Source organism: Opisthocomus hoazin, chromosome 10 (genome assembly GCF_030867145.1).
Source record: "Opisthocomus hoazin isolate bOpiHoa1 chromosome 10, bOpiHoa1.hap1, whole genome shotgun sequence".
Taxonomy (NCBI): domain Eukaryota; kingdom Metazoa; phylum Chordata; class Aves; order Opisthocomiformes; family Opisthocomidae; genus Opisthocomus; species Opisthocomus hoazin.
In genome coordinates this window covers 10,724,499-10,752,426 of record NC_134423.1, presented here as the reverse complement: position 1 = coordinate 10,752,426, position 27,928 = coordinate 10,724,499, and the positions used below count along the sequence as shown (strand labels likewise).

The following is a 27,928-nucleotide window of genomic DNA, read 5'->3' as shown; positions in this document are numbered from 1 at the left end:
AAAGAAGGATCCTGTATAGCAGCTGACTGGGAAAACCTTTAGCATTGTCAGGTAATGGGGTTCATTTATGCACCAGTTTAAGGACTCCTTGCCCAAAGACTGCTCTTTGCCTACAATAACATCTGTTTTGCCTGCAATTTATTTGCTGTTTCCAACGCTCTGACAGCCTGAGTAGCTAGAAAGGGGGCAGCACAGCAAACCTAATGGGAGCTCACTGCGCAGAACTGTGCTCAGGGTCCTGCCGTCTGCTGCTTCCAGGCGTTTCACGCATCGGAGGAGCGGAGCTCTTCGTACTTCCTATGCTCATACAATCCTGGCAGCTAAGCTCATCTTCAACAGCCTCTGTCGACAGGCAGTAATTCATAACACCATGGAGAGCACGCACGCTTTCCTTCTAACTGCTGCTGTTTGCTTTCTCTGTCAAGGTGAGTGATCCTTAATTTGTTTATTCTTTGTTGGTGAAAGGGGGATGAGAAAAGGTGGACGGGAGATGGCTTTGGTGCAAATTATTTTTAAGAAGTGCTGAAGCTCGCTCCAAACTAATGGATAAATGTACAGAATCCTAGCATAGCTCTTTATGTTACATAGTTTGTTGTGTTTGGTTTTTTGTAAATTTCTCCCTGTAAAGTAGTTAAGTAGACCTAACTGAAGATGCCAAACAGGACACACAAAGCCATTTTAACGTTAAGAAAAGAAAGCACCTTACAATGTAAAGGTGTGGTTTTACATATTGTAGAGAAGACCACAAGAAAGTGACAATATTAAACAGCTTTAAATATGTGCTTCCAAGAGCGCACCTTCTCTTTACAGATATGGAAAGCATCAAAACATTTACAAAAAAACAAAAATTACTGCACTTCTCTAGATACAGTGGATGCTGGATTTAATTAGCATGCTGGTGACATTTAAAAAGGCTGGCAGATTGGAATTGACTGTAATAGAGAGTCGTTATGGTCTGGCTTTAAAATTATTTACCTAAAAGATCTGGGAGGGTTTATTCCAGGAAATCTTGACCAAAAAGATATATCAGTATATAATAAGGGCAAGAAATGTGTTCATTTTTTTAGTCAGCAAGTTGGCTTGAATGATTTCACTGGTCTGAAAATAGAATTGCCCTCCACGCGAACAGGAAAGGGGGTGGTAAGAAAGAGGTTTTAGGTGAATACTGTTTCACATGAGGGGGACCCTCTTGTCTTAGGGAGAGGGGAGCTTTTACAAAGATCGGAAAGTAACACCTGCTTTGTGAAACACTACAGATCAGTCACCTGCAGACACTTCTACCTCCCATCTCTACTGAAAAACAACTGTCTGACAAAAAAATAAACACTTCCTTGCAAATATCTGTAGATTCAATCTGTGCCTTCAAAGGAACCTTAGAGTATGTTCAACAGACTTCAGTTCTGTGCCTTTGCCAAATTCACAGTGTCATTAAAAAAACAGGCCTTTTTTCCTGTTTTCATCTGGCATGCTTGAGGATGTGTCATCTAGAAGCGACTTTAAGAGAGAGTCCCCTAAAAATAAAAAGGGCATTGGTTTTTAAATAGTGTCCAGCTGTCAGGATGGTTATTGTCCAGCTAGCTTTGAGAGTGAAAACGTAGTGTGAAATACAGGCTCTCACACCTCATCCCAAAACAGCTGAAAGACCTTGCTTAAGAATTTCAGTTTGCAGCTTTTCTGTCAGCCACAAGGCACCACGAGCAGCAGTTATCAGTGGCAGAACAGACAACAGAAATATACTGTCAATAAAAATTACTTAGAACAATAAAGAGGCAATCAGCACATTTCTTTGAATGTGCTGAAAAGTCCTTTAATAGAATGGTTAATCAATTTTTAATCCTTTTTGTCATATTTTACAAAGCAGGATGTTATCATCGCTATAACTACACCATCACAACTCGGGCTGGCAAGCAGAGTTCTCATTTCCTGGGAACAACACTGCAAAACGCTCTGACAGCTTACCAGTGGCCTGGTCTGTCGGGTTACGCTTTTCCCTTCCCCTGCTCCACACGCCTGCAGCTTCGGCAGGACTAGGGGACTCGGCCTGTGAGGGCAAAAGTGCTTTTGCACCTCCAGTTCTTCAGTTACTCCCTGAAACTATTATTTAAACCCATTTGCAAAGACACACGTGAGAAAAACTCTTGTCACAGCACTGCCTTTCATTGCTTCATTCTTCTCCCAGCCTAAGCAAACGCCCACCATGACACACCACGACCTGCTGGGGCGAGGCCTGGCCTCTCCCCACGCACCCGAGGGGTGCCAGGCAGTTAACAACACGCAGCAAGAGGGGTACCGGGGCGGCACCGCGCCCAGCTCCGGCCGGGTCTCCCCGCAGGCCGCTGCCCCACGGCCCTCAGCCCACCGTGCCCTCCGCAGGCTGCGGCGGCTCCGAGGCCGAGCACCGGCTCTACGCGGCCCTCTTCGAGAGCTACAACCAGTTCGTCCGCCCCGTCAAGAACGTCTCGGACCCGGTCATCATCCAGTTCGAGGTGTCCATGTCGCAGCTGGTGAAGGTGGTGAGTACCCGCCCCGCCGGGGCGGCCGCGGGGGACGGCAGGGCCGCCGCCCCTCCCGACGCACGTCTCTTTTGCAGGACGAAGTCAACCAGATAATGGAAACCAACTTGTGGCTGAAGCACGTGAGTAGAGCTCCCTGGTGGCACCACCACACGTCCTCCGCAGGCGGGGAGACCCCGGGCCGCGCCAGGGGCGGGCTGCGGGGGCTCGCCAGGCCAGCGCCAGCCCCCCCACCCTGGGGCACAGCCGCAGCCTCGGCAGGCACCGGCAGGGCCCCCTCAGCGCCGCTCCCCCGGCGGGAACGCCGCCCTGCCCGGCGCGCTGCTGCCCCCCAGCGGCCCGCCCAGCGGCGCCTCCCACCGCGGGCACCGGCACGGCGCGGCCGGCCCCGCCGTTACTGGCTGCTGCGGTCAGCTTAGTAACCCGCGTAACTCCCGGCTTCAGCTTAATACTCGTCTTTGTTCAGCTGGGGTTCAGCGAGCCCTAATGAACAAGACTGGGCCTTAGCTGAACAGTGGCACCCTGCAGCTCTCTCTAACCCACCCGCTCGGAGGCTGCACTCACATCTCGCACCAAAGACTCTGAATGTTTCACCAGTTCGCAGATACCTGGCTTTCTGAGACCTAAACCGGTATCAAGCCCTACGCTCTCTGGCAAGAGTGTCTTGTTCCCTCTTTCACCCCGTTTCCACTACCGAGCAGATGTTCCTGGGACATGGAGTCACACCTAAGTCCCACAATCTCCGTGCCAACAAACACCAGACATACGTGCTTGCAAAAGAAACATCACTGTAGTGTTCACAATAAAACAACCTAGAAGTGGCACGACAGCACTTGAGCCTAGTCCGCGGAACTTCACTTTCTTCACAAGCCTAACATGGACTGATTTCCTCCACAATTAGATCTGGAATGACTACAAGCTTCAGTGGAATCCAGCAGATTACGGAGGTGCTGAATTCATCCGAGTACCATCTGGCCAGATCTGGAAGCCAGATATTGTTTTATATAACAAGTAAGACTCTTGCATAGTTACATTCTTAATTCGGGAAGAAGGGGGGTGATGTTACTAGTTAAACAAAAATCAGCAGCAGGTTCACTAAATTAATGGAGAAAGCCTGCTTTTCAACACCCCCGTGTCCCACGCCTCCACGCCATCCACATCGGCAGCGCTGGGCAGGAGCCAGCTCCTAACCCGGAGCTACAAGCAGGCGGGACGAAGTCAGCTTGCTTTCCCCCTCCACGAGCCCCCACTTTTACTGTTATTTTTATCAGTGTCTACGCAGGAGGTGGCAAAAAATTCTCTCAGACTGGAGAGTTCTTGTGTGCGAGTCAGGCCTTAGCTAAGCTGAAAAACCCCTGCAAATTCTAGCTTTTTAGCAGTTAAACTCACAAAGAGACACCTTTAGAATAACACTGTTGACATATCAAAGCCACAGGTAAAGTTTACTTTGGATCTCAGTTTTTGAGACTGAGAGGAGGCAAACCATAAGCACGTGGATCCCTCTGCTGCGCAGGGAAGCAGTTCTCAGCGAGCGGCCTTCGCTACGCAGATCCAAAACTTAGGTCTACGGAACAACCGTGATGACACTCCTTTTCTAACTGTGGCCTTCAAACTTTAAACTACCTTCTTAGTTTTACTTTTTCATAGAAACAACTGAAATTGTCACACGGATCTTACATGATCCGTGTGATCAGGCTAGCAATGTGGGACCAAAAACCCCTCACCAAATACACTCCTTACGCAAAGACACACCCCAACCCTAACCCCTCTTTCCATAGTTACTACCTACACTGGCCAGAGAAGAGGTGGAAATACCAGTAATGCAGGTATCCTCTTATCAGCCCTTGGGTTCTGATGTACTTGGTCTAGAACAGAACAGAATGAAATCCTCTATAGTAAATTCATTCAGCTGCTTATTTCAGTTTAACTATGCAAACTTATGACCACTGCTGACTCGGTCCTGCACACGCCATTTAACTCCATGTCAACACGCAATTGCTGACTTCCCCAGAACAGATTGAAGAGTTAATGTATACGATTTGAATGTATGAAACTACCTGGAGTAGTTCCATTCTAATTTTTGTTGTTTTTATTTGCTTTACAGTGCCATTGGGGATTTCCAGGTTGACGACAAGACAAAGGCGCTATTAAAATACACGGGCGATGTGACCTGGATACCGCCGGCTATATTTAAAAGCTCATGTAAAATAGATGTGACCTACTTCCCATTTGACTATCAGAACTGCACCATGAAGTTTGGCTCCTGGTCTTATGATAAAGCCCAAATTGACTTAGTTTTAATTGGCTCGACAATGAACCTGAAGGAATACTGGGAGAGTGGAGAATGGGCTATTATTAAAGCTCCTGGGTATAAACATGACATCAAATACAACTGCTGTGAAGAGATCTATCCAGACATCACATATTCTCTTTACATCAGGCGTTTGCCTTTATTTTACACTATCAATATGATTATTCCATGTCTGCTGATTTCTTTCCTGACTGTGTTAGTTTTCTATTTGCCTTCAGACTGTGGTGAGAAGGTGACACTCTGCATATCAGTCCTTCTGTCTTTAACAGTGTTCCTTCTTGTTATCACAGAAACCATACCTTCTACTTCCCTGGTAATTCCACTTATTGGGGAATACCTGCTTTTCACCATGATATTTGTAACTCTGTCTATCGTCATTACGGTATTTGTACTTAATGTGCACTACAGAACACCCAAGACGCACACAATGCCTGTGTGGGTGAGAACCATTTTCCTGAACTTACTTCCCAGGATCATGTTTATGACAAGGCCTGCCAGTGATGAGGAGAATAATCAGAAGCCAAAATCGTTTTTCACTTCTGAGTTTTCAAACTTCAATTGCTTCAACGGTTCTGAAACCAAATGCTGCAAAGATGGCTTTGTATGTCAAGATATGGCGTGCAGCTGTTGTCAGTATCAACGAATGAAGTTCTCGGATTTCAGTGGCAATCTCACAAGAAGTTCAAGCTCTGAGTCTGTAGATCCTCTGTTTTCATTTTCAGTTCTGTCACCAGAAATGAGAGATGCTATTGAAAGTGTTAAATACATTGCAGAAAATATGAAAATGCAGAATGAAGCAAAAGAGGTAAGAATGTATTCTACTATTACTCAAACTGCAAACACCATTTGCCATTAGCGTGTTTTCTAAGAAAAAGATCTTAAAAAAAAAACCAAAACAAAACTCCCAAAAAAAGACAAGGAAAAAAAAAGTGACAACTCAGACCATTATTTTATATAAGTAAATTACCCAAGTGGTATTACAAATATGTGCAATTTTTTATGTAGATAATTTGTTTGTTGCACAACATTCCCTTTATTGCCAACACAGATACTGGGTGAAGCATGTCAAGGTAACCACTGCTAGGGAAACACACCTGAATATCCGTCCTAAAGATTCAGAGCCAGGACTTTCCAAGTTATAATCTTAGTAGTGGAATTTGCTTACTCTATGGCCTTTAGAAAGTTACATTCTCCCTCCCACAGCTTACTGTCAATCATAATGAAAGTCCTTCACAGTGATGATGTTGCTTATTCTGCTGCTGCTGCAAAGTAAAGTGCTGTAGCTAAATCAGACAACTGCTGCAAGAGGGGGACCATTATCCTTCATAAAACTGCATCTTTATGCAACAACAACAAAAAAGTTTTCTTTTTATCACGTTCCTCAAAAATACTAAGAGCAGTAGCCACATCACCACAATCATCACTGAATTTAAATCCTCTGCAGTATGGCACTCCAAGTTAGAGTGAAGTTATTTTGTTTATGCTGAAATCAGAACTTTATTTAGAATTATTAGACAATACAGGGTGGTTTGGGGTTTTTTTAAGTCTGCCTTCACAAACAAGTTCTATGTTAAAAAGCACAAAATTTCAAATACAACAAAAGCATTATTCATTTATTAGCCTTCCTGAAGAAAAATGACCTAAAAATTTAAATTGCAATCTCGTAACTAGAATGATCACCTAATGTAGTTACTACTAATGTATCACATATATAATACTCCAGTGTCACTCTTGTTATAATGTCCACTTATCTTAATTAAGATTAACTAACTTAATCAGTTTTTTGGAAACTTGTTTCCCTCTTGACATGGAAGGCAAGGAGATTAATTTTAATTCATGCATGACAATAATCAAATTTCAGTACTTAAGAAACGTACCAAATAATTACACACCAATTAACCTTTGTCTTTTTACATACTGCCTAAAGACCGGTAGGGGCAGCCTATTTCAGTACGGTTTTCTGGACAAACCTGATCACCTAAGAATGTAAAGCTTCTCCCTTTCATTTTTGGCATACAGAAGAGAAGTCGTATCTTGTGCAGTCCAGTGCCTTGGTGAACAACTTTTTGTATTTGAAGAAGCAGCTTTTGGCTTTGCCACAAATAACATATTCAAATGAAGCTGTTTCAAGATGAAATGGTTTGCCAATGGAAACAGTGATATGTAAATTGTGCATATATAAAAGACGTCTGGAAAAAAATTCTGTGCTTCCTACATAAAATGGTACTAATTGCTAATGCAAGTTACTCATCCAATAAACATGCCTACTTGCTATTCCATTTATTTTTCAGATTCAGGATGACTGGAAATACGTTGCCATGGTAATCGATCGTATTTTTCTGTGGGTTTTCATCCTGGTATGTATTCTAGGAACAGCAGGATTGTTTTTACAACCTTTGATGGCTGGAGACGAAATGTAAAGATTAAACAGTATGTTGTGAAATCAAATAAAACTGTTGCCAACCAACTCTGCATCCCCACCCCAACACCTGATGTGTATGTGCAGCAGAATAACGATCTCTCTTGGCCTCAACTCTGCTTGACCAAGAAGGCTTTATTAAAAAAGTGGAAAAAATAAAATTTGAACATTTATGACAGCTAATCTCAACGTAATATGAGCTATGCTTGACAGCTACTTTTTGCAGTAACTGGAAAAGGTGTAGGCAGTACACTAGACTTCACAGGAATGGTTTCAGAATGGGTTGATAAAGAAATGGAAAATTACATGAATATTCGGAAAGTCAAGACAGGTTGAATACTCTGAGCTACTAGACTTGTTTCCACGATTCTGATGCCAAGTCTCTTCAGACCATGACAGGATCTTCTGGGAGTAAGTTCAGAGTGAGTTCAGTGAATGCCCTCACGAGGATGAAATGGTTTAGGAAGCATACATACCGAGTTGCTAGAATGCCAACATTGCCACCTGGTGTATAAACAGCCTCAAACAGCGTGAGGAAAGGGCCACGGGCAGGTTTATCACAAAAGGAAAACAAACAGGTAAATAATAGATGATGGAAATAAAGCAGCCATAATGTAAACTCTGTGCATCCCCATATTTCAACGTGTGAGAAGACTGGCAGAAAAAAACATCGAGCTATTCAAACCTGATAATGTTTAAAACCGTGTGAAAGTAAAACACACACTAAGATGCAGTCTGCAGGTTACACAAAGGATAAAAATACTTTGACAGGATAGTTTGGATACAGAAGCATCCTGCTACAGCGAAGTGTTTTATGACAAGGGAAGGCAGGTAGATACAAAATAGTCCTGTAAAGTATGCTAAAATTGCTTCTTAGGCACACACTTTCACTTTGTTTCAATCAGTAACTGGAGATCATTTAAGAGCATGAATAAAGAATGCAACAAAATACTGTAACAAGAAAATATTTTGTAAATATAGGAACTGTTCTCTCTGTACCAAACTGGAAACTTTCTGGAAATACAGTGTATCAAGTGATGTAACATTTACAAAAATAAAGAGAATCAAGCTGTTGAAAATAGTGCTTTTTTATTATTATTATTTATTTTGACCAAGTGACAAAAAACTATATAAGGTAGCATTAGCTACAGTTCAACACATTCAGAAACAAGTTATATAAGTAAAGGTCCGTTCTTCCAAGTCCATTAAGATTGTTTTGCTTCAGACACACCTGATGATAAACTGAAGCCCCCAAGGATTCCAGTGTCAGCTATCTTATCTGTATTTATCACAATCAGATTACAGAAGTGACTAAAAGAAATTCACGCTTTCGCAAAAATTGTGAGTTGCTAGTATAGAGACTGGGACTCCATTAGCCAAGATGTTGCAAATCAATCACCTTATGATTTCTTCGAGCAGTCTATGGTCATCATTTAACAAGGGGAAAGAGATGAGGTGGGGAGTTAAAAAAAATAACATATATAGCTAATCTATAGTTTTACTTACTTTGCTTTCTGTTCATGTAAGAGCAAACTTCAGTAACCCAAATTCAAGGAGGACTATGAAACGAAATTTTGCATTTGAAGAGGAAATAAGGTATCTATTAAAGTATTCCTGCAACTTCCACATATAGTCACTGATGCATCGTTTCATCTTAGTAATACTGGAGAAAGTTAAAATTATGATATTATTGGATTAAATCAGATAATATTTGCAAATTCACCTTTAAAATTAATTATTATAGGATTAGAGGAAATATGGATATCCCATGCCAGATGTAATTGTATAACTGAAGAGGAAGAGCAACTCCCTTCACAATCAGATTTATTTATGAATTTATATTTTTAAAAAAAAAGAAAAAAAAATCCTGACTGGTATCATTTCCCTGCCTGTGAGCCTTAAAAAGCTACACAAAGCCAAGAACATCCTACAAATGAAAACAATTTGAAATAAATATGCAATTACATGTAAATTATGACATAAGCAATCAGTATAATAATCAGTACAGTGCCAAACACTGCTATTCTAAAGGAGATAGAGAGAAGGGGGTAAAAAAAAATAGTATCCGTTTTCCAAATTCAAAACCACTATAAAAACTTACATTATCAAAGATACCACAATTTACCTTAAACTTTTCACCTAAATATATTATTATTAATGCAGTAACTTAATGAAATAAAAACTCTAGCTTGGTATTACTGTAGTAGCCCTGCAGGATGCAACTTTATTATGAAGTACGCTGACAAACTCTGGTGTAGGAAAATCCCTGTCTATTTTAGAGTCCCTTACAGAAATAAAGCTTTTAAGAAAGCTGGCATTGGAATGAATGTAAGGAATTTAAATCAGTATTTAAAGGATGTATTTTACTGGAATAATTTAAAAGTTGCAAGTCAGTTTTCAACACTCTCAGGAAAAAAAAGTGTGGAAAGCTGTAAGTCCTCACCGCTCAGTCACATCTGATTCTATAAGTGAGAGAACCTATTAAAGGTAGCTTTCTAAGACTGGTTTAACAAATGCGTGAAAATTTAATCATCTGTATTTGGTTACACAGCATCATAATTTTCAACCCGCTGCCTTCAGAAAAGCATTCCTCAAATTCCTTCTACCTGTACTCAAAAACTTCATTCTGAGTAACACACGAAGGCAGGACACTACTAGCACGTTTGCAACTAACATTCTGTATCAAATTCTTCATCAAGAATAAAGGAATCTCAATGTTCAACTTGGGTATTTATTTAATTGTCTTTGCCTTCCCTTCCATAGCTGATACAGAGATATCAATACACGTGTGTCCTGTAGCCATTTTAAGGCTTAATGTATTAAATACTCATGTCAGTATGACAGAATTATCAAGGTTTTAACTTTAGCAGCAAATTCCACTGAAAATTTATAAAGGCAAAACACAGCCAAATCGCTATTTTTACTTGTGTGTTGAATATACAGGAAGTTTAACTAGTATTTTTATTATTTAGACACATTCAAGAGAGCTGATAAAAATTTTCCTTTGCATACTATAGTAAATTGAAATAAGCAACCCTACTGTGTAAATATCTGCAAATATTTAATAGTCAATGTAATAATTTATACAGTAATTTAATAATTGGACTACAGTGATCATCATTAAAAATTTTTAATCCTTCTATTTCACAGTAGGTGTCAGTGTATGCTTTTTTGACATATTACACATACAAGTGCTTGAGAAGGTCCTTTCAAGTCTGATCTGATTTAGAAGCAACTTAGTAGACTGGCAACACGCAAATTGACTTCTATGTGTCCTAGGGATGGCATGCTTTAATACAAACAGAGTCTTCTGGTTCAAGACTGTTTTTTAGTCTATCAGAAACATGCCTACAAAGAACGTGCATGGAAACAGAACTACTGCAAAGCTCTTTAGAGCCGCACTAGCAGGAGACAGATCTAAAAATATTTCATGCATTTGTACTGCCTATATGTGTAGGTACTATTATACTTGCCCATTTATGAATAACAGGAATAAATAACACAAGTGATCCAATTATTGAAACCAGAAGAAAAGTCCATAAGAACATTCGATCAAGCACCTGAGCAATAAATTTCCAGTCTTCAACAACCTAAAAAAAAAGAGCATAAGAGTTGTTTAGTATGTGTGAGAACAGGTAAAAATACAGTACCAAACACTGCAATTCTTAATCACTTTACAGTACACTTTTTATTTTTCTCTCCAATCAGGTCCATTTGGTAACTCCCTTTAATAACTTATTATAATTACACTAAGAGCTAGAATAGGAACAAACTTCCCTCGATGAAGATCGGTAAGCTATATAGATCAATACTAGATTTTAATGCAGAAACTGACCCTGTCAAGCACTGAACATCCTCAACTAGAGAGACTAAATCAGTATGCAATTTTCTCACATCCTGCAGGATTTAGGATTCATGGCTCATCATAAAATGGAATTCCCAGGCAGGAGACAGAAGCAAAAGTTCGTAGTCAAAAAAAAAAAACAAACCAAAACCCAAAAAAACCAAAACCACAAAACAACAAACGCACACACTCCCCCAAGCCAAAAACAAACAAACAAACCAAAACTAAAAAAAAATTCACAGCAGACAGCAGTTGTTGTGTTACATACATCCGAAAGCTGTGAAGTTACTGCTGCACAGAATTATACACTAGGAAAAATATCCACAGTACTTTCCAGACTATCTTCCTTTTTGACAGGGTTATTCTTATCTATACACAGTTTTGCAAGCATAGCAGATGTAATTGTGTGAGCAAATTAAAACCTTGCCAAACAATTGTCTTTGATTTGAACTGGAGCTATCCACCTTTCCCAAGCCTATTGCTTCTGCAGAAGTAAGGCTACAGCGGCAATAGCTGTGTAGTTTTTATTAGCAACTTTTTGCAATTAAAGCTTGCATTCTCTGGAGCCCAAGTAATAAAATACAAGTGAATCTCCGGTCAGCTGTATTTTAATTTCTGAGGCTTAGAGTCACAACATCATCACACTTGAAAAACAAAATACTCTTGTCACTCACAGTCAAATAGAACAAGTTCAGTAAGAGAAAGAAAACCAACCCTTAACTTACAGGAAATTATGTATTTAATAGCAAGCTATTCTATTTGTGTGTTCAGACAACTCAGGGGTATTAGATGCCGTTCTAACAGTATAGTACATACACTTCTTCAAAATCTAGGCTGGATCCCTTGTGATAATGTCAGCGTCGAGTCCTGAGAAGGTGCATTAGAGGAGTTAGCTTACACCTAGGCTAGCATGCGAGAACACGCTGTCAGCAACCAGCAGCTTAGGAAGACAGTCATTTCTGAGTAAACTGAAAGAATCTCAGACCTTGCCATCAGAAACAGACAGCAGTATCACGAGACCACACAACAAACTTCTATATTTCTATGCTAGCCTGAAAATAGCATTTAAGTCTCTGATGTTCCAATGGTGCTAGTTTAAAAAGCACATAAAGAAAATAGATTCATAATGCTCTTACCTAAATGATGTTAATATCCATCAAGGATATTCCAGAGTGCAAATGTACAGACTGAAAAAAAAAGCCTTTGACATCTTTTGATACAATTTAGAGACAAATAATAATAAGGCTACAAAAGAACACTCAAGCAGTCACCTAGTCCATGTTCAATCTCAGCACAAAAGTACCAACATATGGCTACAGCTTGTATTTAAAGTAAAGTAAGTTAGGGCATTAAAAATTGTTTTTATTTGGAATTGAAAGCTGGAAATTAAGGCTCAGCAGTATTTATTCTGAAAATGTAAGATAAATGCATTTTTCAGATAGCCTTCAGGTACAGCATTAAAATGAAAAATACCTGCTTCTCTCATCATGGAAATAACATCCAGCTGCACTGTAGGGAACAGTTATGGTATACGCTCTTGTAACAGACAAGTATTTCTGAAAATGTGCAATTAACAACATGAACTTACTTCTAGAAAAAAAGCGAAAGACTTCAAAGAACCCACAGACCTTATTGTGTCAGCCCAATATCTACAAGAACTCTCAGTAGTGTACCATACTTGCACTTCTTTCCAGTGGAAACAATTACATGGCTTCCCGTGAAGTACAAAAACTGGAAATCCCATAGCACATACTTCACATGCAACTGCTTAGTAAACCGTTACTTTGTTTTCTGATTTCCAGTTTTACAAAATCCGAGTAACATGACCAATACACCCACCTCACGAACTTCATTCTCCTTCATAACATGCCTTGTAATATATCGGACAGAATCTAGAGCTGCTTCCAAGGTGTTCCTAGATGATTCTGATCCATTCATGTTTCCTGCTTCCTCCTTCTGAGCAAAGTATCTATCTACGTGACTTCTCATGCAAAGCAGCTTGGGAAGTTTGTGAAGAAATATCTTGCGAACCCATGGTGCCATAGCATTGTGTGTAGACGAAGAGCGATGATGAATATTGATAGCAAAGACAGTTATCACAATGGACAAAGTAACAAATATCATAGTAAACACCAAGTACTCGCCTATAAGTGGGATAACTTTAGAAGACGATGGAATAATCTCTTCAATAACAAGAAGAAAAACAGTCAAAGATACCAGTACTGAAGTGCAAAGTGAAATTTTTTCACCTTCATTTGAAGGAAGATAGAAGACAAGGACAGTTAGAAATGAAAGCCCAATACAAGGAATAATGAGAAACAATGTGTAAAAAAGTGGCAAACGTCTAATTATAAATGAGTACGTAACAAAAGGATACCAGCAGCATCCATCAGTCCTGTTTCCTTTGCTCCCTGTTGCAGTCACTATTTCCCATTCTCCATTATCAAAAAAGTCTCTTTTGTCTACATCATAATCTTCAAGAATTATATCAACCTGGGAGCCATCGTAAGTCCAGGAACCAAATTTCATAGAGCAATTTTGGAGGTCAAAGGGGAAGAAGGTTACATCAATAGTACAAGAACTTTTGTAGTTTGCTGGTGGAGTCCAAGCAATGGTTCCATCATATTTCACCACAGTTTTCGTAGACGTTCCCTCAAAACGTCCGTCCGCACTGAAAGAAAAGAGACAAATGCTTGCAATTACAATGGGGGCTGTATGGGGTGTGGGTGTGTGTTTTTAAATAAACCAAACTTGAATTTACAATCACTGCAACAGCCTTTTTTCCTGATTTAGCAAGTCAGGAAATGTAAAAGCATTGTATATGCACCTGAGTTCAGCAGAAAGGTTAATTCCGAAGTTATTGCTTCTGAGATCTGTGAAGTCTCAAAAAAAAAAAAAAAAAAAAATCTTAAAGTTGAGTGTACTGCATTTTAAATCCGTGGTGAATATTACTTACAACAGTATGAATTAGTTGCTTTCCACCCATCACTCCACACTATTTGTTTCCACCCAACACTGTGCAAGACACTGCTTTCCAATTAAAAAAAGAGTTTACAGGAAGAAGTGGAAATAAACTTTTCCAAGAGACAAGAAATTCCATACAGAAGCAAAGCAAAACATTTAAGAATTTAACATGGCCATAAAACCCATTTGCATTCAGAGGCACAATTCTTCCACACATTGTTAGCTCTATTAAATGTACACGCATAATCTAACCAACGAGCCTCCTAGAAGCAGGTTGGATTGTAAAGTTAGAAAGTAAATGTATTTTATATGAAAAGACTAAAATCTTACTTGTCATACAACACGATATCTGGAATCCAAATAGAATCTGATGGAACACGAATAGATGTTATTCCAGCATAATCTTCAGGATTCCACCTTAATTTTGCATCTATCCATTCCTGTGGATATGCGAGATGTAAAAGTCATTACTATTGTGAAGCTGATTTAAGCAGGGCAAGACTGGATGAAAATAGATAAAAAGGCAGTTAAAAAAAAAAAATCAAACTGGCTGCTAAAATTTGCATACAACCATGAATTTGCTGAATAGACATGTATTTAACTCACCCAATACTTGTTTTCTGTTATAAGAGCCACTTGACAGTATTTCTGTACAGAACTTCAGGTACTAAAAGCCTTTTTCAGATCATGTATATATGTATTATAACGTACAGACCATTAAATTTTGAAAAGGTTTGTTCTGAATGAGTATCGATTGCTTTGGAAGCTGATCAGAAGCAATTTAAACACTTTCATCACAAAAAAAAAAAAAATCATGCTGCAATTCTCAAAAGATAGTCATTCCTGTGTCTACCAGCAACACCAAAAGTAGCAAAAGCATAGTAGTACTTTGTTAATTCTTTACTTGAACTAGAAGTTCAGGAGGAAAAAAAGCAAGTTACTAAGAATTCACTATCACATAGAATTGTAAATACATATTCAGGTCAGTTATTATCTTATTTGAACTAGTGCAACTGCAAAAAGGTCTGCAGAACTTGTGTTATCATCAACATATTGCCACCTCATACTTGCAGGGTAGTCTCAAAGTTTTCCTGAAAAGAAAAACTTTGCCTGAAATTACAGTTACTGGAGAAGAAGGGAATGGGAAGCAACAGGAGAAAAAGTAAGTATAATCAGAGTCTGCAAACATTCTTCAAAGTTAAACCAAGAATGATTCGTGAGCAGAATTTCCCATGTTAATAGTGGCCATTAAGCTTAGCTTGAGGCTTTTCCCTGTCCATCAACAGACGTTCTTATGAGGAAAAAGTAGCTCTCTATAGCAAACATATACAACTCTGAAATTCTTCAGAGATCCGATAATCTCTAACACCCCACAAGACAAAGATCTTCAAACTATTACACAAAAGACTACACAAACCCATACTTTTCTTAACATAGTGTTTTAAAGAAAACTTCTGTACGGAAGCAGTAACTTTTATGGCTGGATACACACACTTTGGTATATTAAATCGCCATGTAATGCCATATCAGATTTCTTTTATTTAGGTAAATTTTTTAAATTTAACTCTTTTTTTGTTTTTTTTTAAGAGCTTTGTAACAATTAATCCTTTAAAACATTTCCAAGGACATTTTTTAAACATACTACATAAAATAAAAATTCATGAAACAACTAAGTTTTTTTGAATACATAATTAATTTGGAAAGTTTCTTCCAACTTTTGACTTGCAGTTATGAAACTTCAGAATTTTTTATTATTTTACACATACCTGTTTCAACCAGACATTCGTTGTCATCAATTGATTCTTCTCATCCTATAAAAATAAAGCTTATTTTTCGAAAAAAAAAACCAACTCTGCAGAGTACATTCACAGTTACTGACTGCTTTAGTTTACAGAGGTCTGTAATTTAAAATACAAAACACACTTCTAAAAGCATTCCAGTCACTGATAGGTATGTTTATATAGGAACTTTTTTAACATACAATTCTGACTTTCGATTATTTAACTGTTAAAAGTGGTATTTTTCCTTTGTTTCTTTCCTCCCTCTGATTTTTTTATTTGACTGTATTTTATGCAGTCTTACTGTTTTTCTATGGAAACATAAAAGAATAGCCAACACGTGGAAGAAAAACTCCTCTTATAAACAGTGAATTCCATTTGAAAAAAATATTCTGAAGTGAGTATGGGGGGGAGGGAATCTGGTTGATCTTGTTTACATCACAGGTAATGCCAAGAGATAATCTTCACTACTATGGAAGTAACATATTTGAAGGCTTAGAGGGTTTTTGCTGCTTAACAGGGAAAAAGAGCAGTATTTGGAAGTGTTTCTGAATTTTACAGAAATGAGATTGATAAAGCTTAAACATATGTGGTTTTTCCATCGAATAAATAAAACACAGTTCCCTACGCTTAAGAATTTCACTCACTTCTCTGTTTTGCTGAGAACTCCACTAAACACAAGAGCCACTTCTCAATCAGTTTGCAATCCCTTCTTCACACCCATATCTACAATGCATTTTTTATTATGCTGACAATAATCTGAGGTTTAATATATTGCAAATATTTTAGCTTAAACACAATTATTTCATATGACACCCTCTTCCAGAATTTTAAGGATTAGGGGGTAAAAAAACCCCAAACTTATTTACTACACTTACCACATCTACTAGCTGAGAGATTGCAAGGCCAAACTTTATTTTTATTGTGTCATTCAAGTGTTCCACTGGACGAACCCATCTTTGATAGTCTTCAAATAAGTGTTTAAACAAACGATCTTCACTTTTAGCAATAAAAGAAGGTTCAGATGTACCTATACAAAAAAAAAGGAATTTATTAACATGGATTTAAATGAACAGTGTACATTTGCATTCCTTTGTCCAAGAGCTACAGCTATGTTTATGCAGAGTTAAATTACTCATCCCCTTTTCTCTGGAAGCATGGCCAAGGTCTTGGAAGCAGACTTCCATAAAACTGCCTGGTGTTATTAGCATCTCCATACCACTATCGCACTTCTAAAATCTATGACTCAAGAACATTAAGATAATTTTAGTAATAATAAAGTCAAAATGCACTTGTATCATTTATCTGGTGCCACGCAATTATGGAAATCCTCTAAACCAGAAAGCTTATCTATGAGGGACTGAAGTCCTATCACTCTAAATTAAGGCGGTACTTGTTACAAACCTCCATCCACACCATACAGGTCTTCAGTATATTGTGCTCCAGTTTGAAACATCAGTCTCTGCACGTTTTATACATTAAATCTGCTAATGTTTGGTCACATCTACAACGTATGAACTTTGCAGTACTTGTAAGCACTTCTTCCCCACACCATTTTGTACCTTAAGCACATGTGCCAATCTATTTACCAGTCTATTCTCTACCTATTCTAACGTTCTGCTGACCGGAAGGCACCTTCCGAGGTCAGTAATCGTACACATTCTGTTACTTCTTTTTCATCGTCCTCAAGGAGTCCATTCAACGCCTGGAGACCAACCCATGACTTGGAACAGACAAAAATCTTTGTATTGCTTACAACGAAGTGGAAACTAAATGTCTTCTATTGTCTTGTGAGAGAATGGAATACATGGCACAGCTTTGGGAAAAAAAGTACTACAGATGCAGAAACAGCAGGCAGAGTGCAGTCTGGACTTTAAGAGGTATGTAAGCTGTCCTAAAGCACCTCACCAAACCACCGCTGTCCTGTATCTCTGCAAATTCACAAAAAACGAGGTTTTTACCGATGTGGTCTCACTGAAGTGTATCAGTAGAAACTCTGCTACCCAAAAAAAGGCAAAGTTTAAGGTTTCTCCGTTCTGAGAACCCATGCGAAACATGATACACCCTAAATAACAAGAGAAGGACAAACTTGGGGAAGATACAGCGCAAGGGGAGGAAAAAAGGCAAGATCAATGTCTAGCTAAGTAACCCGAGTACGATCAGCTTTCAACAGCCGTGTGAAAGACCTGGAGAAGGCCACCGCCTCAAGAAGCAGCACAAGCTACACACACTGCCTTGAAGGGAATGGCTCCAACAGGGTCTCCAATTCCCAGACAGAAGTCAGAGCAACCACCAGCAGACATGAACATACACTCTAGACAAAGATTTTTACCACTCACCAATGAGATTTAAACTGACTGAAACTACTGCCGAAAAAAGACCTAACAATTATTATACTCAGTTCAAGGGACAGAGTAAACCAAAGCAAGACGTTTACAAGCTTCTCTTTTTAATGCAGATTTAAATTATTATACCATTACATAAATGTATGGCATGAACTCTCTAGAAATGATGTGCTCACTAACAGCATCTATCTAAAGAAAGATATATCAGAAACAGAAAAGCACCACAAAATAGCATAAACAGATTAAAACCAGAGACAGTCATCCATACAAGGAGAGATTTAAAAGATGAACATTATTTTGTTTGGAGAAGAGGTTAATTTAGTGAATGTAACAGAAGTAGTGAATGATACATGCAGAAAAAACACTGATAGTATTAAACATTTCTCATAAAAGCAGGTAAAGGAAACAAAAGCATCAATTAAAAGCAGCATAAACAATTTCTGTCTGAAGCTCATTACTGTAACAATTTGGTGAATCAGAAATCACTAGGCACTGAAGAGGATTAAAATTTTAGAATTGCCCAGGATTACTAAATTGTCAGTTATGTCAGGTAGCATCATACTTGCTTAGGGTATCGGTTCTCATTTCAACACAACCGAAAGATGAGGAGCTGCTGGAGAGAATCCAGCGGAGGGCTACGAGGACGATGAGGGGACTGGAACATCTCTCCTATGAGAAAAGGCTGAGGGAGCTGGGCTTGTTCAGCCTGGAGAAGAGAAGGCTGAGAGGGGACCTTAGAAATGCTTATAAATATCTGCAGGGTGGGGGTCAGGAGGACGGGGCCAGACTCTTTCCAGTGGTGCCCAGCGACACAACAAGGGGCAACGGGCACAAACTGAAGCAGAGGAAGTTCCAGCTGAAGATGAAGAAGAACTTCTTCACTCTGAGGGTGACAGAGCCCTGACCCAGGGCTGCCCAGTCTCCTTCTCTGGAGATATTCCAGACCCGCCTGGACGCGGTCCTGTGCAGCCTACTCCGGGTGACCCTGCTTTGACAGGGGAGTTGGACTGGGTGACCCACAGAGGTCCCTTCCAGCCCCTACCATTCTGTGATTCTGTGAAAACAAAAGCTACCTCAGAATTCAATCAACAGTTCGACGGCTTGCATTTGTTGCAGAGACTTGCTAACACCATTTAAGCCATTAATTTAGACGGACCTAAGCTAGTTCTATGTGACTGCAACCACTGCAGCCCAGACAGCTAAGACAGGCAAGATAAGTTTTTAAGTTCCCTCCCATTCACCAAAGTGCTCCTGTGCCAGCAGCGGCTTTCCGCTGCGCTGCAAAAAGCTGCATGTGTGGATCCTTCAGACAGAACACCTGGAACACTGCAGAGCTCTGTGTCTCACTGCAAGAAAATCCTTTGCCTTCTGCACTGCAGGTTTGGGGCAGTCCAGTAGAATTATTATGACGAACACTAACTGGATTTTCTCTGAAATTTTATAGCAGGAGCAAAAGCAGAAGGTAGCTTAAGGAATAGGATCAGGAAAGTGGGAGCAGCAGAACTCCTTTTCCCTCCAAATCTTACCATACACTACCATGCTGTTGAATGGTTCCTGCTGCAGGCCAAATCAGCATTTGCGTTTTAAGACAGTTCAATCTCCCGCTTCACAAAACCAATATATCAGTTGACAGTCGTATTTCATTCATTCACAAACACTTAGCAACCTACTGTTCTTCCAGATGTATGATTTGTACATGCTCCACAATTTAGTATCCTTCCATTTCAACATTGCTGCCACATGGGTTGTGCAACAGCAAAGAACTGATGGGCAACCTGCCTTGTACCACTGAGCATACCTCAGGTGGATACATGAACACATACACGATGTAAGAATTGCTGCCAGAAAGGATCCAGCAACAGAATGCCATGCACACAAAGCTTCACAGCTTTTAGGTTAAAATACATTTCTTTTTATTGATACCTTAGGTTCAGTGTATCCTCATTAGCCAAGGAATTTTTCTTATTTGTAACACTACACAGATTTACCAACTCCTGCTTTTTACAGACATCCAAATGAATGCTTCCTGAAGACACAACTTCATTTCCCTATTTCTATATCCCCATTTCCTGAATTATGAATGGTTTTGTGTATATTTCAGCCTAATGTTTCATAAATACTTGATTTTTGTATTACAATTAATTACATTTCCCTTTTACAGTTATAACCCTCAAATGAATTTTTTGTACAATTTGAGAACGACTATGCAGCTGGGTATTTTGTCTCCATTAACTGACCTTGAAGCAATGCAGAGGCAAAGCTGCACTTTCACCATCTCTGTGTCCCTGTAAGATGACCTCCTGTACAGCAATACAGCTGCTTCAGGGTACGTGCTGTTTCCAGATTAAGCTACTCTTAAACCAGAGTATCTTCTCTTTAAATTCTGTATTCCCCTGCACTTCCTCAGATAAAGTGTCTCAGAACCACACTGGGACTGCAGGTATGACACAGGTACTTACAATTTAAGCAATGTAGGTCAAAACATTTTCTAATTGATGTAATCAAGTGTTAATGATTTCAGGTTTTCTTTGGATTGCTACTTGGTGCATTTGCAAAAGAGGTCCATGGGAATCACTTTTAAGAAGCCTAATGTTAAGACATAGATTCACAAGTAATACATATTACTAATGCAGATTTATAATCATATACCACTGTAATGAATAAGAACACTATTAAGGACAATAAACATGGCAAAATATCCACACTTTGTAGTTCACATTAGATTCTTTAACAGTGTGCTATCGTAACATATGGACTGTTATTCACAAATCTAACTACTACAAACTACACCACAACTAACAGTTTGCCTACAAACCAGGGGGGTGAACATATACAGTATACCTGCCTTCAGTACACTAATGTACTTATTAAGGTGATACTGTAAATTTTTTAAGTTATGCATTTTACACAGTTTATTACAAAGAAAGCACTTTGAAGTCTAGAAGCACAATGGCAACTGTTTAAATCTTACTCTAAAAACTGTTCAGTGGTCATTTGGGGGGGGGGGGGGGGGGGGAGAAGTTTTCCATATTTCCTACAAATTTCTACAGTGAGCATCGGTGCTTTTCCTCCTTTAAGTTTACACTTTTTCCCCAAACTAATCTCGTCACATCACAGTATTTTGGTAGCTGGCAACAATTCTAACTGCAAGTCGTACTTACATTGCAGCAGACAGGAAAGAGTAGAACAAGATCATGTTCACTATTAACTACACAGATCTCTCTCTGCCTAAGCCTCCCTTTACATTGTAAAGAATCTCCCACCACTACCTCATTAAGCAGGAAAGATACGCAATATATTAAGTATAAAATGGAAGTTTCATTTCTGTACTGATTCCCCCCTCCCTTTACAAGGATTGTGAGTCATCCTTTCTGTACGGTCTTCAACCCTTTTGCCTACTTTTCCGTCTACACTTTAGCAATTGTCAAGAATCCAATCACTAACAGTCAAGCATTTAGCTAACAGTAAGCATTTAGAAAGGTCAAAATCGCCTTCACTAGAAGCCCATGGGCCAAAGCAGGATTACTACCTTTATCCAATTTACTGAACGAAAGTCAGAAAAGCCAGCCATTACATTCTGTATTTCTTTTCTCCCCTGTTTAAAAGATAAAGCCAAAGCCTGTACTTACAAGCACGGAAAAAGTGGCTATTCTTGACCATTTCTTGTTGGTGTTTTTTTTTCAAATTTCCTTTGCTATCTTTTGTTCAGAGGCTGTCTTGCAATTTCAAAGGTTGAGAGTACAAAAGTGACAGCCTTGTATTTCTATCACTGTGTATTAATACACGCCTGGCAGCAGCTAGCTACTGCAGGAAGTTTGACAATTTTTCATTCACTCCAGGTCTTCAAAATTACTGGGACAATTTCTGCCTTCTCTCTTACCTTGCACATCAACATCCTGCCAACAAGCAGCACAATAAAATGACATATTGTGGACAAAGCAATCAAGAATTTCGAGCTGCAATCTTACTCAGCATTTGCCAATATAAACAGAGGTACAAGAGCTGCACATAGAAAGCAGGGAAGATGTTTCTTACATTCAACTCAAATTTAAAAGATTAAAGTTTCCGGCTTTGTAATTGGAATTAAACCATCCCCTAATAGCTTAGCTTCAAGGGATAACTATGGCCCATACTAACGAATGCATTTACAAATTCGATTAATAACAGCATAATATACTGCCATGTAGTTTGTAACTAACCAAGAAACAGATATGATCAGCTATGGATTGAGGGTCAGTCTTCAGACTAAGAGCTAACTGGAGCACAAATCCTTTCTTTCTGAATACCTGTGCTACAGATTCTATCGTAAATACACACAACATACCAGACAGCTCCCTGAACTCTGTTTGCCAGCAGCAGTCTCCCGACTAACAGCCACCTACAGCACTAACGGTACGGGTCTGTGGCACGGCACAGCACTTCCACGAGAGTTCACTGACACTCAGCTTTCAGCAGATGGAAGAACTGTGATCCTTCTCCCTGCTCAGCAGCTATCAGACATGAAAAGGCTGCCTCGTGCCAGGCTGCCTCAGGGTAAAAATTCCAGTCACTCTGAAGCCAGTCAGACTTTTTCTGTAACAGATCCAGGATTTTGTCATCTCTCTTTACACCACTTTTAACCATTGCAGCATTTTCACTGACTGTTGACCTGTCAGTAAGGACTGCAGATAGACTGTGAAGACAGCACTGAGGAACGCTGAACGCAAGCAGCAAAAAGCGTCTATACAAGTGTGGACAGTATAAGGAGTAAAAGGAAGAACAAATACGTAGAATCCAAACAGTAGAACCATTTATTCATATATGTTTCGAGGGTACACATCATGGAATGAAACACAAATCCACAGCATATGTACGCAAGATCTTTATGCAAGTAAGACACAGGCCTTGAGCTTCCCACAAGCTGCCAGTGCAGCCCTGGGTGCTGCAGAAGTCGCACACTGGCGTTATTTTCTGACATAGCAGCATTTCGCTCATGCAGCTCGATTCCCATCTCGGACACACTGGAACATACAATCCTCTGGCTCACAGAAGTCAAAAACTCTGTTTAGAAATCACATTCTCCGCTCAAAACCAGATGCAGAGTAGGAGATTTCAGAACATATATCCTCACGCAAAAATCAGGTTTTACCACTCTGAAAAGCGGGAAACTACGCAAGTACTTCCTTCTACAGTTCCTTCTACAAATTAACACAGACATCTCTCCACAAATCATTGCTTACGTTTTCCTTCCTAAGAATCTCTAAAGAAAGCAGAAAATATTTTAAGATAAAAATCACAAGAAACCCATACAAGCAGCATGGTTTGCAGCTTCCTGTTAGGCAGGGAGGAGGATCCGATCTGCTAAACTGAGTTGAAAAATGAACTCCCAAGGAAACACTCACAGGTCTGCAGCACGGCACAGCCATGCTAGAGGTGGCTGTTAAGCTCGAGCCGACTCATAATCTGAAGTCTCACCTGTTAGTTTAAGATTCTGGGCAGAGACAAAACTTCTAATTTGACTGTATTTTAAATCAGCACGTATTTTGTCTTGTCAAATCAGAGTTACCCAGGATAAAGGGTTAGTTCACCTTCGGACTAGTAACTAAAGGAAACACCAAATTTATTTTCAAGCACTCTTAAAGTGTCATAAAAACAAAGTCACAACCATAATTTGCTGCTTCTCATTAAACTGATTCCTGTACCACACGCAAAGCAATACCTCTAAAATAATTCTAACTGTATGTACACAATACACTGATTTAGGTTATTACTTCTGTTTGCCCTATATTTTAATAACACGTAGCTATAATATTTTTCACCTTCTTAACAGCAAATACAATTTTCTTTCATAGCAAACAAATTGTGAAGAGAAAATTTTGTCCTCCCTATATACAGTCGGTTCTAAATTAAGTCAAAACTGTTGGCTTGTGCCAAAAGGCAAAAGCTGGCTTAACCTGGCTTCAGCCAATTCCATACAGCCATACATACCATATAAGGTAACACAGTAATTTCACATAGTAATATCTTCTGCCATGATGAAAAACACTACTTTGGCAAATACTGAGACCAAGAACAGTCATTTAAATGACATTCAGCAACAACAAATTGAGTTTTTGTATGTTGAATTAAAACAGAGACATCAATACCATTTACTTTCCTCAGGCCATACTTCCAACCATCTTTTCAACTTTGGGCTAATATTAAACAAGTCAATTTTACTCTTCATCAGTTTCCTTTCTGCTTGTAAACGCTGCAGGTACGACTTCCAGACGTTTTGCAAAACTCTTAGCAAGGTACCCACAAATTATGTAAAAGCAATGTTTCAAAATAATTATTTCTAAATAATTCTTTGAAGGAGCATTGGTTTTGCTCCTTTAATCTTTGTGTAGTTCCATAAACCCTTCAGCTTCACTCGCTATTTTACATCCTTCAGCTCCGAAAGTCACACCCCGATTGAATCGCGAGACTGACTCTTTCGAAGTCAAGAGAAATTACGCATGAACAAACTAAAATGAACTTTGTTATAAATTCCTGAGAGGGACATTTCTATGTGCAGCCAGATCCACATGCGATACAGCAATTACTAAAACATATCCTGCACACTCAGCCCCACGCCAGCTGCAGACGCAGCGAGCGCGCGCCACAGACCTACCACTGCTCGCCTCAGGAAGCGAGCGGAGCAAAAACCGGAAAGCTGTGACACTCCAGACCTCCAAAGCGTTATAGATTAATTTTAGAAGCGTTCAACGACTGTGTAGGGAAGGCGGGAGGCGAACCGACAGGCACCTGAGCGGCTGCAGCCTGCCGAAGGCGTCTCCCCCCGCCCCGGGGCAGCTCCCGGGAGCCCGGCGGGCTGCAGGTAACACTCGGGGGGGGTTTCCCCCCCAGAACCAGCCGGAGCCGCGCAACCGCTCCGCGGCGGCCGCCCGCAGCCCGCCTCACCTCGCGGCCCGCCTCCCGTTAACCTCACCTGGGCAGACGCTGACGGCGGGGGCCCTCACGACGGCGGGCTGACGGGAAAGCCGGTGTTCAAGAGGGCGCGCACCTCCCGGCTGATCCTGACACCCTCCCCGCTTCTCACCGAGGCGGCTGCCTGCCACCCTCCCCTCCCCGGCCCAGCAGGGCCGCCCCGAGGCGCCTTACCCGCATGAGGGGCGCGGGCGGCGGGGCCAGCTCCGGGCTTGCCGAGGAGAGGCGCGAAGAGGCAGGTGAGGAGGAGCAGGGGGGAGTGGCGGCAGCGCGGCCGGGCTCCGAGCTCGGCCATGGCTCGGGCACGGCCCCCGCTGCTCGGAGCCCCGCGGCGAGGACGGGGCGCCGCTAACGGGAGGCGCTGGCCACGCCCCGCTGGGAAGCCGGGAGGGGGCGCGAGGGGCGGGAGGGGAGCGCGCGCGCGGCGGGAACCGTCAGGACGGGTCGGGGCGGGGGGGGGGGGGGGGCGGTGCCACGACCCTTAGCGTGGCGACGTCCCGGATCTCTTTTCCCGGAGGTAGCGACTGGCGGCCGTGCCCCCCCCCTCCCCCGCGGGAGCAGTTCCCTGTGAGGGAGACAGGTGCCGCGGGAAGGAGCTCGCCAGCAGGTACCCTGGAGGGGGGGCAGAGCGCGGCCGTCCCGCCCAGCGCCGTCCCGCCGCCGGCGTGAGGGGAAGGCTCCGCGCGGGGCCGGCGCTCGGCAGCGGTGCTGAGTCCCCCTGGCTCGATGTTTGTCGCTTTTAAACCTTGTTTTTGGGAAGGTATAAGTTCAAGTGATCTTTAGTGAAAAGGACAATACTAAAAAAATCCTGGTTTTTTTTAAAAAAAAGAAAACGCTGAGCGGTTCAGGTTTCCAGATAAGAATGTTTTGGAACTTTTAATCAGAAATAAACTGATGCAAGGAAAAAAGACCTACGATATTTCCATCTTTGTGTGTATTATAGATATATAACATATATTACTAGTGCCCTGTACAGAAAACCACCTTTTTTTCTCGACATCAGATACACAAACAGCCGTTACGAGAGACCGCTCGACATGCACCGTGAAATAGAATGGGTGACTTTTTTTCCTCCATCGTGCTAATGGAAACAGGCAGTGCACACATTGCCACAGAAAACAGACGCAGCTGGCGTCAGCGCATTTCTTACACTCAAAGTACTGTTTTAAGATTTTCCCAGAGAAAAGATGTGGAAAGCAGGGCTAAACGGCTTTACACAGTGTTAATGGGCTGCTGCGTGAGAAGTGCCAGGTACCAGACTCCTCAGAAAAATGGGCCTTATTCAACTCCAATAATTCTAGCAACTTTGTCCCTTCCTAAAATGAGCGTCGCCCAAAGTAGTCATTTCATCGAGCACATTGTCAATCACCAAAATTCTTTCATGTGGTGTTCATTTTATAGAAAAATAGCACATCTCTTCGTGTAAATCATAAGTATTTTTGACAACCGAACCAAGGTACTTAAGCATTTCAATCCCTTTCATAATTTTTCAGTTGTGTTTTTCTGTGTTCTCTTACCCTGCAGCCATGTTTAGGTTGTGCATGTCTATGCAAGACATAATACAGTCGGTGCAAACTGTTGGAGAAAAGGCTGCTTACATGGTAGTTTCTTTCAGCATGCTTCTAGTGACATGCTGGATTGATTTGAACGCTCTGTGGTAAATACGGTCATTTTATATATTGAGAGTCCATCTGTATACTGCGTGTCCTCCACAATCGGAGTATATGTGTGTTGAAGGATGCAGCCTGACTCTTATTTTGAAATGCTCCGTGGCCAACCCAAGATTTTGGAGTAAATAATGGATTTTAGCCCAAAGCATGGCACCAAAAAGCCCCTGGTTTATATCTTTTGTGAGACACTGGAGTTCTGATGTTTTCCAAGCGCTCCAAAAATTACTGGGCAATATTTCTACCAAAATTTCAAACCTGTAGTTTCTGATGGCAACTGGTCTGCCACCGCATCGCACCTGGTGTCCCGAACATAAGGTTATCGCGTAAAATCTGTATGTCTGTTAGCAGCGTGTGTGCCTTGCAGTAAATGCGTTTTAGAGCCGTAATGTCTAGTTAACAGCGTCGAACGCAGTTGCCACTCGTCTGTGCAGCAAACTGGTTTTATTACATAACTATGGATGCATTTGCAGCTGGGTCCTAGCTAGGCAAAACAGATGCTGTAAGATATAAAAGGATTAAACTGCCTATATTACATGCCCAACATTTTGCTAAGTATTTTACGTAGCATCATCTGGCACACATTAATTATGTTATATTACTACTGTTTTAGAAAACAGGAGTTATAAATAAGAAGCTATTTTTGTCCTGCTGCTTTGAACTTGGAGCAAAATGTTAATACTGACAGCAGCATGTAAAGTTTAATATTTATCATTAAGTGAAAGCCTAAACAATTACGTGAGTGATGTCTGCTGTCTTTCCAAGGGTCCTTACCAGCAGGAGTTGACATCTGAAGGTCCCCACTGAAGTATGAGAATCTCCAGTAAATTGGCTGATGGCAGCTTTTACTGTGCACTGAAGAGTACTTTAACTGCAAAGCCAAATTAATCACAGATAAAAATAGCAGGCTGCTTAGTTCTCTTTGTAAAATCAGAAATAGTAAAAAAAATTTTTCATGAAGCTGAATTTTCTCCAGATTAAAGCCGAGAGCTATATAACCAGTGATGGTACTCTCAGATCAGAGGTTTTTCATATTGTAATAGAAATAACTGAAATTAAAACTTAAAAATGAGGACACCTCTTACTACAGAAAAACTGTAATGGAAATTATTCTTTAAAGAAAATGAAAGACATTCAAG

The 27,928-nt window shown here is 40.6% G+C and overlaps 2 protein-coding genes across 5 annotated transcripts; one reads left to right on the top strand and one right to left on the bottom strand.

The window, feature by feature from the left end:
• Positions 1–182: 182 nt before the first annotated feature.
• Positions 183–8,308, top strand: CHRNA3 (cholinergic receptor nicotinic alpha 3 subunit). The gene is made up of 6 exons (XM_075431518.1): positions 183–425; positions 2,374–2,513; positions 2,591–2,635; positions 3,415–3,524; positions 4,618–5,629; positions 7,116–8,308. Exons 1-6 carry the CDS (start codon positions 371–373, stop codon positions 7,242–7,244), a joined length of 1,491 nt encoding a protein of 496 aa, XP_075287633.1. The 5' UTR covers positions 183–370; the 3' UTR covers positions 7,245–8,308.
• A 25-nt stretch (positions 8,309–8,333) lies between these two features.
• CHRNA5 (cholinergic receptor nicotinic alpha 5 subunit) lies at positions 8,334–25,475 on the bottom strand. 4 transcript variants are annotated; one of them, XM_075431514.1, is made up of 6 exons: positions 25,297–25,475; positions 16,708–16,859; positions 15,818–15,862; positions 14,382–14,491; positions 12,927–13,758; positions 8,334–10,833 (listed from the first exon to the last, which is right to left on the bottom strand). In XM_075431514.1, the coding sequence occupies exons 1-6, from the start codon at positions 25,415–25,417 to the stop codon at positions 10,672–10,674; spliced, it is 1,422 nt and encodes a 473-aa protein (XP_075287629.1). In that variant the 5' UTR covers positions 25,418–25,475; the 3' UTR covers positions 8,334–10,671. The 4 variants fall into 4 exon arrangements, with proteins under 4 accessions (XP_075287629.1, XP_075287631.1, XP_075287630.1 ...); XM_075431516.1 differs by lacking the exon at positions 25,297–25,475 and adding an exon at positions 25,124–25,203; XM_075431517.1 differs by lacking the exon at positions 8,334–10,833 and having other exon boundaries at positions 12,986–13,085; positions 13,465–13,758.
• Positions 25,476–27,928: the final 2,453 nt, after the last annotated feature.

Bases quoted from the DNA above. Each gene is read 5' to 3' on its own strand.
- CHRNA5 (XM_075431514.1), bottom strand. From the start codon at position 25,417: ATGGCCGAGCTCGGAGCCCGGCCGCGCTGCCGCCACTCCCCCCTGCTC. The intron at 14,492-15,817 runs GTATGTGTAAAA...GCATATCCACAG, and splicing joins CGAATGTCTGGTTGAAACAG to GAATGGATAGATGCAAAATT. The intron at 13,759-14,381 runs GTAAGATTTTAG...CTTTTCTTTCAG, and splicing joins GATATCGTGTTGTATGACAA to TGCGGACGGACGTTTTGAGG.
- CHRNA3 (XM_075431518.1), top strand. From the start codon at position 371: ATGGAGAGCACGCACGCTTTCCTTCTAACTGCTGCTGTTTGCTTTCTC. The intron at 2,514-2,590 runs GTGAGTACCCGC...TCTCTTTTGCAG, and splicing joins TGTCGCAGCTGGTGAAGGTG to GACGAAGTCAACCAGATAAT. The intron at 3,525-4,617 runs GTAAGACTCTTG...TTTGCTTTACAG, and splicing joins GATATTGTTTTATATAACAA to TGCCATTGGGGATTTCCAGG.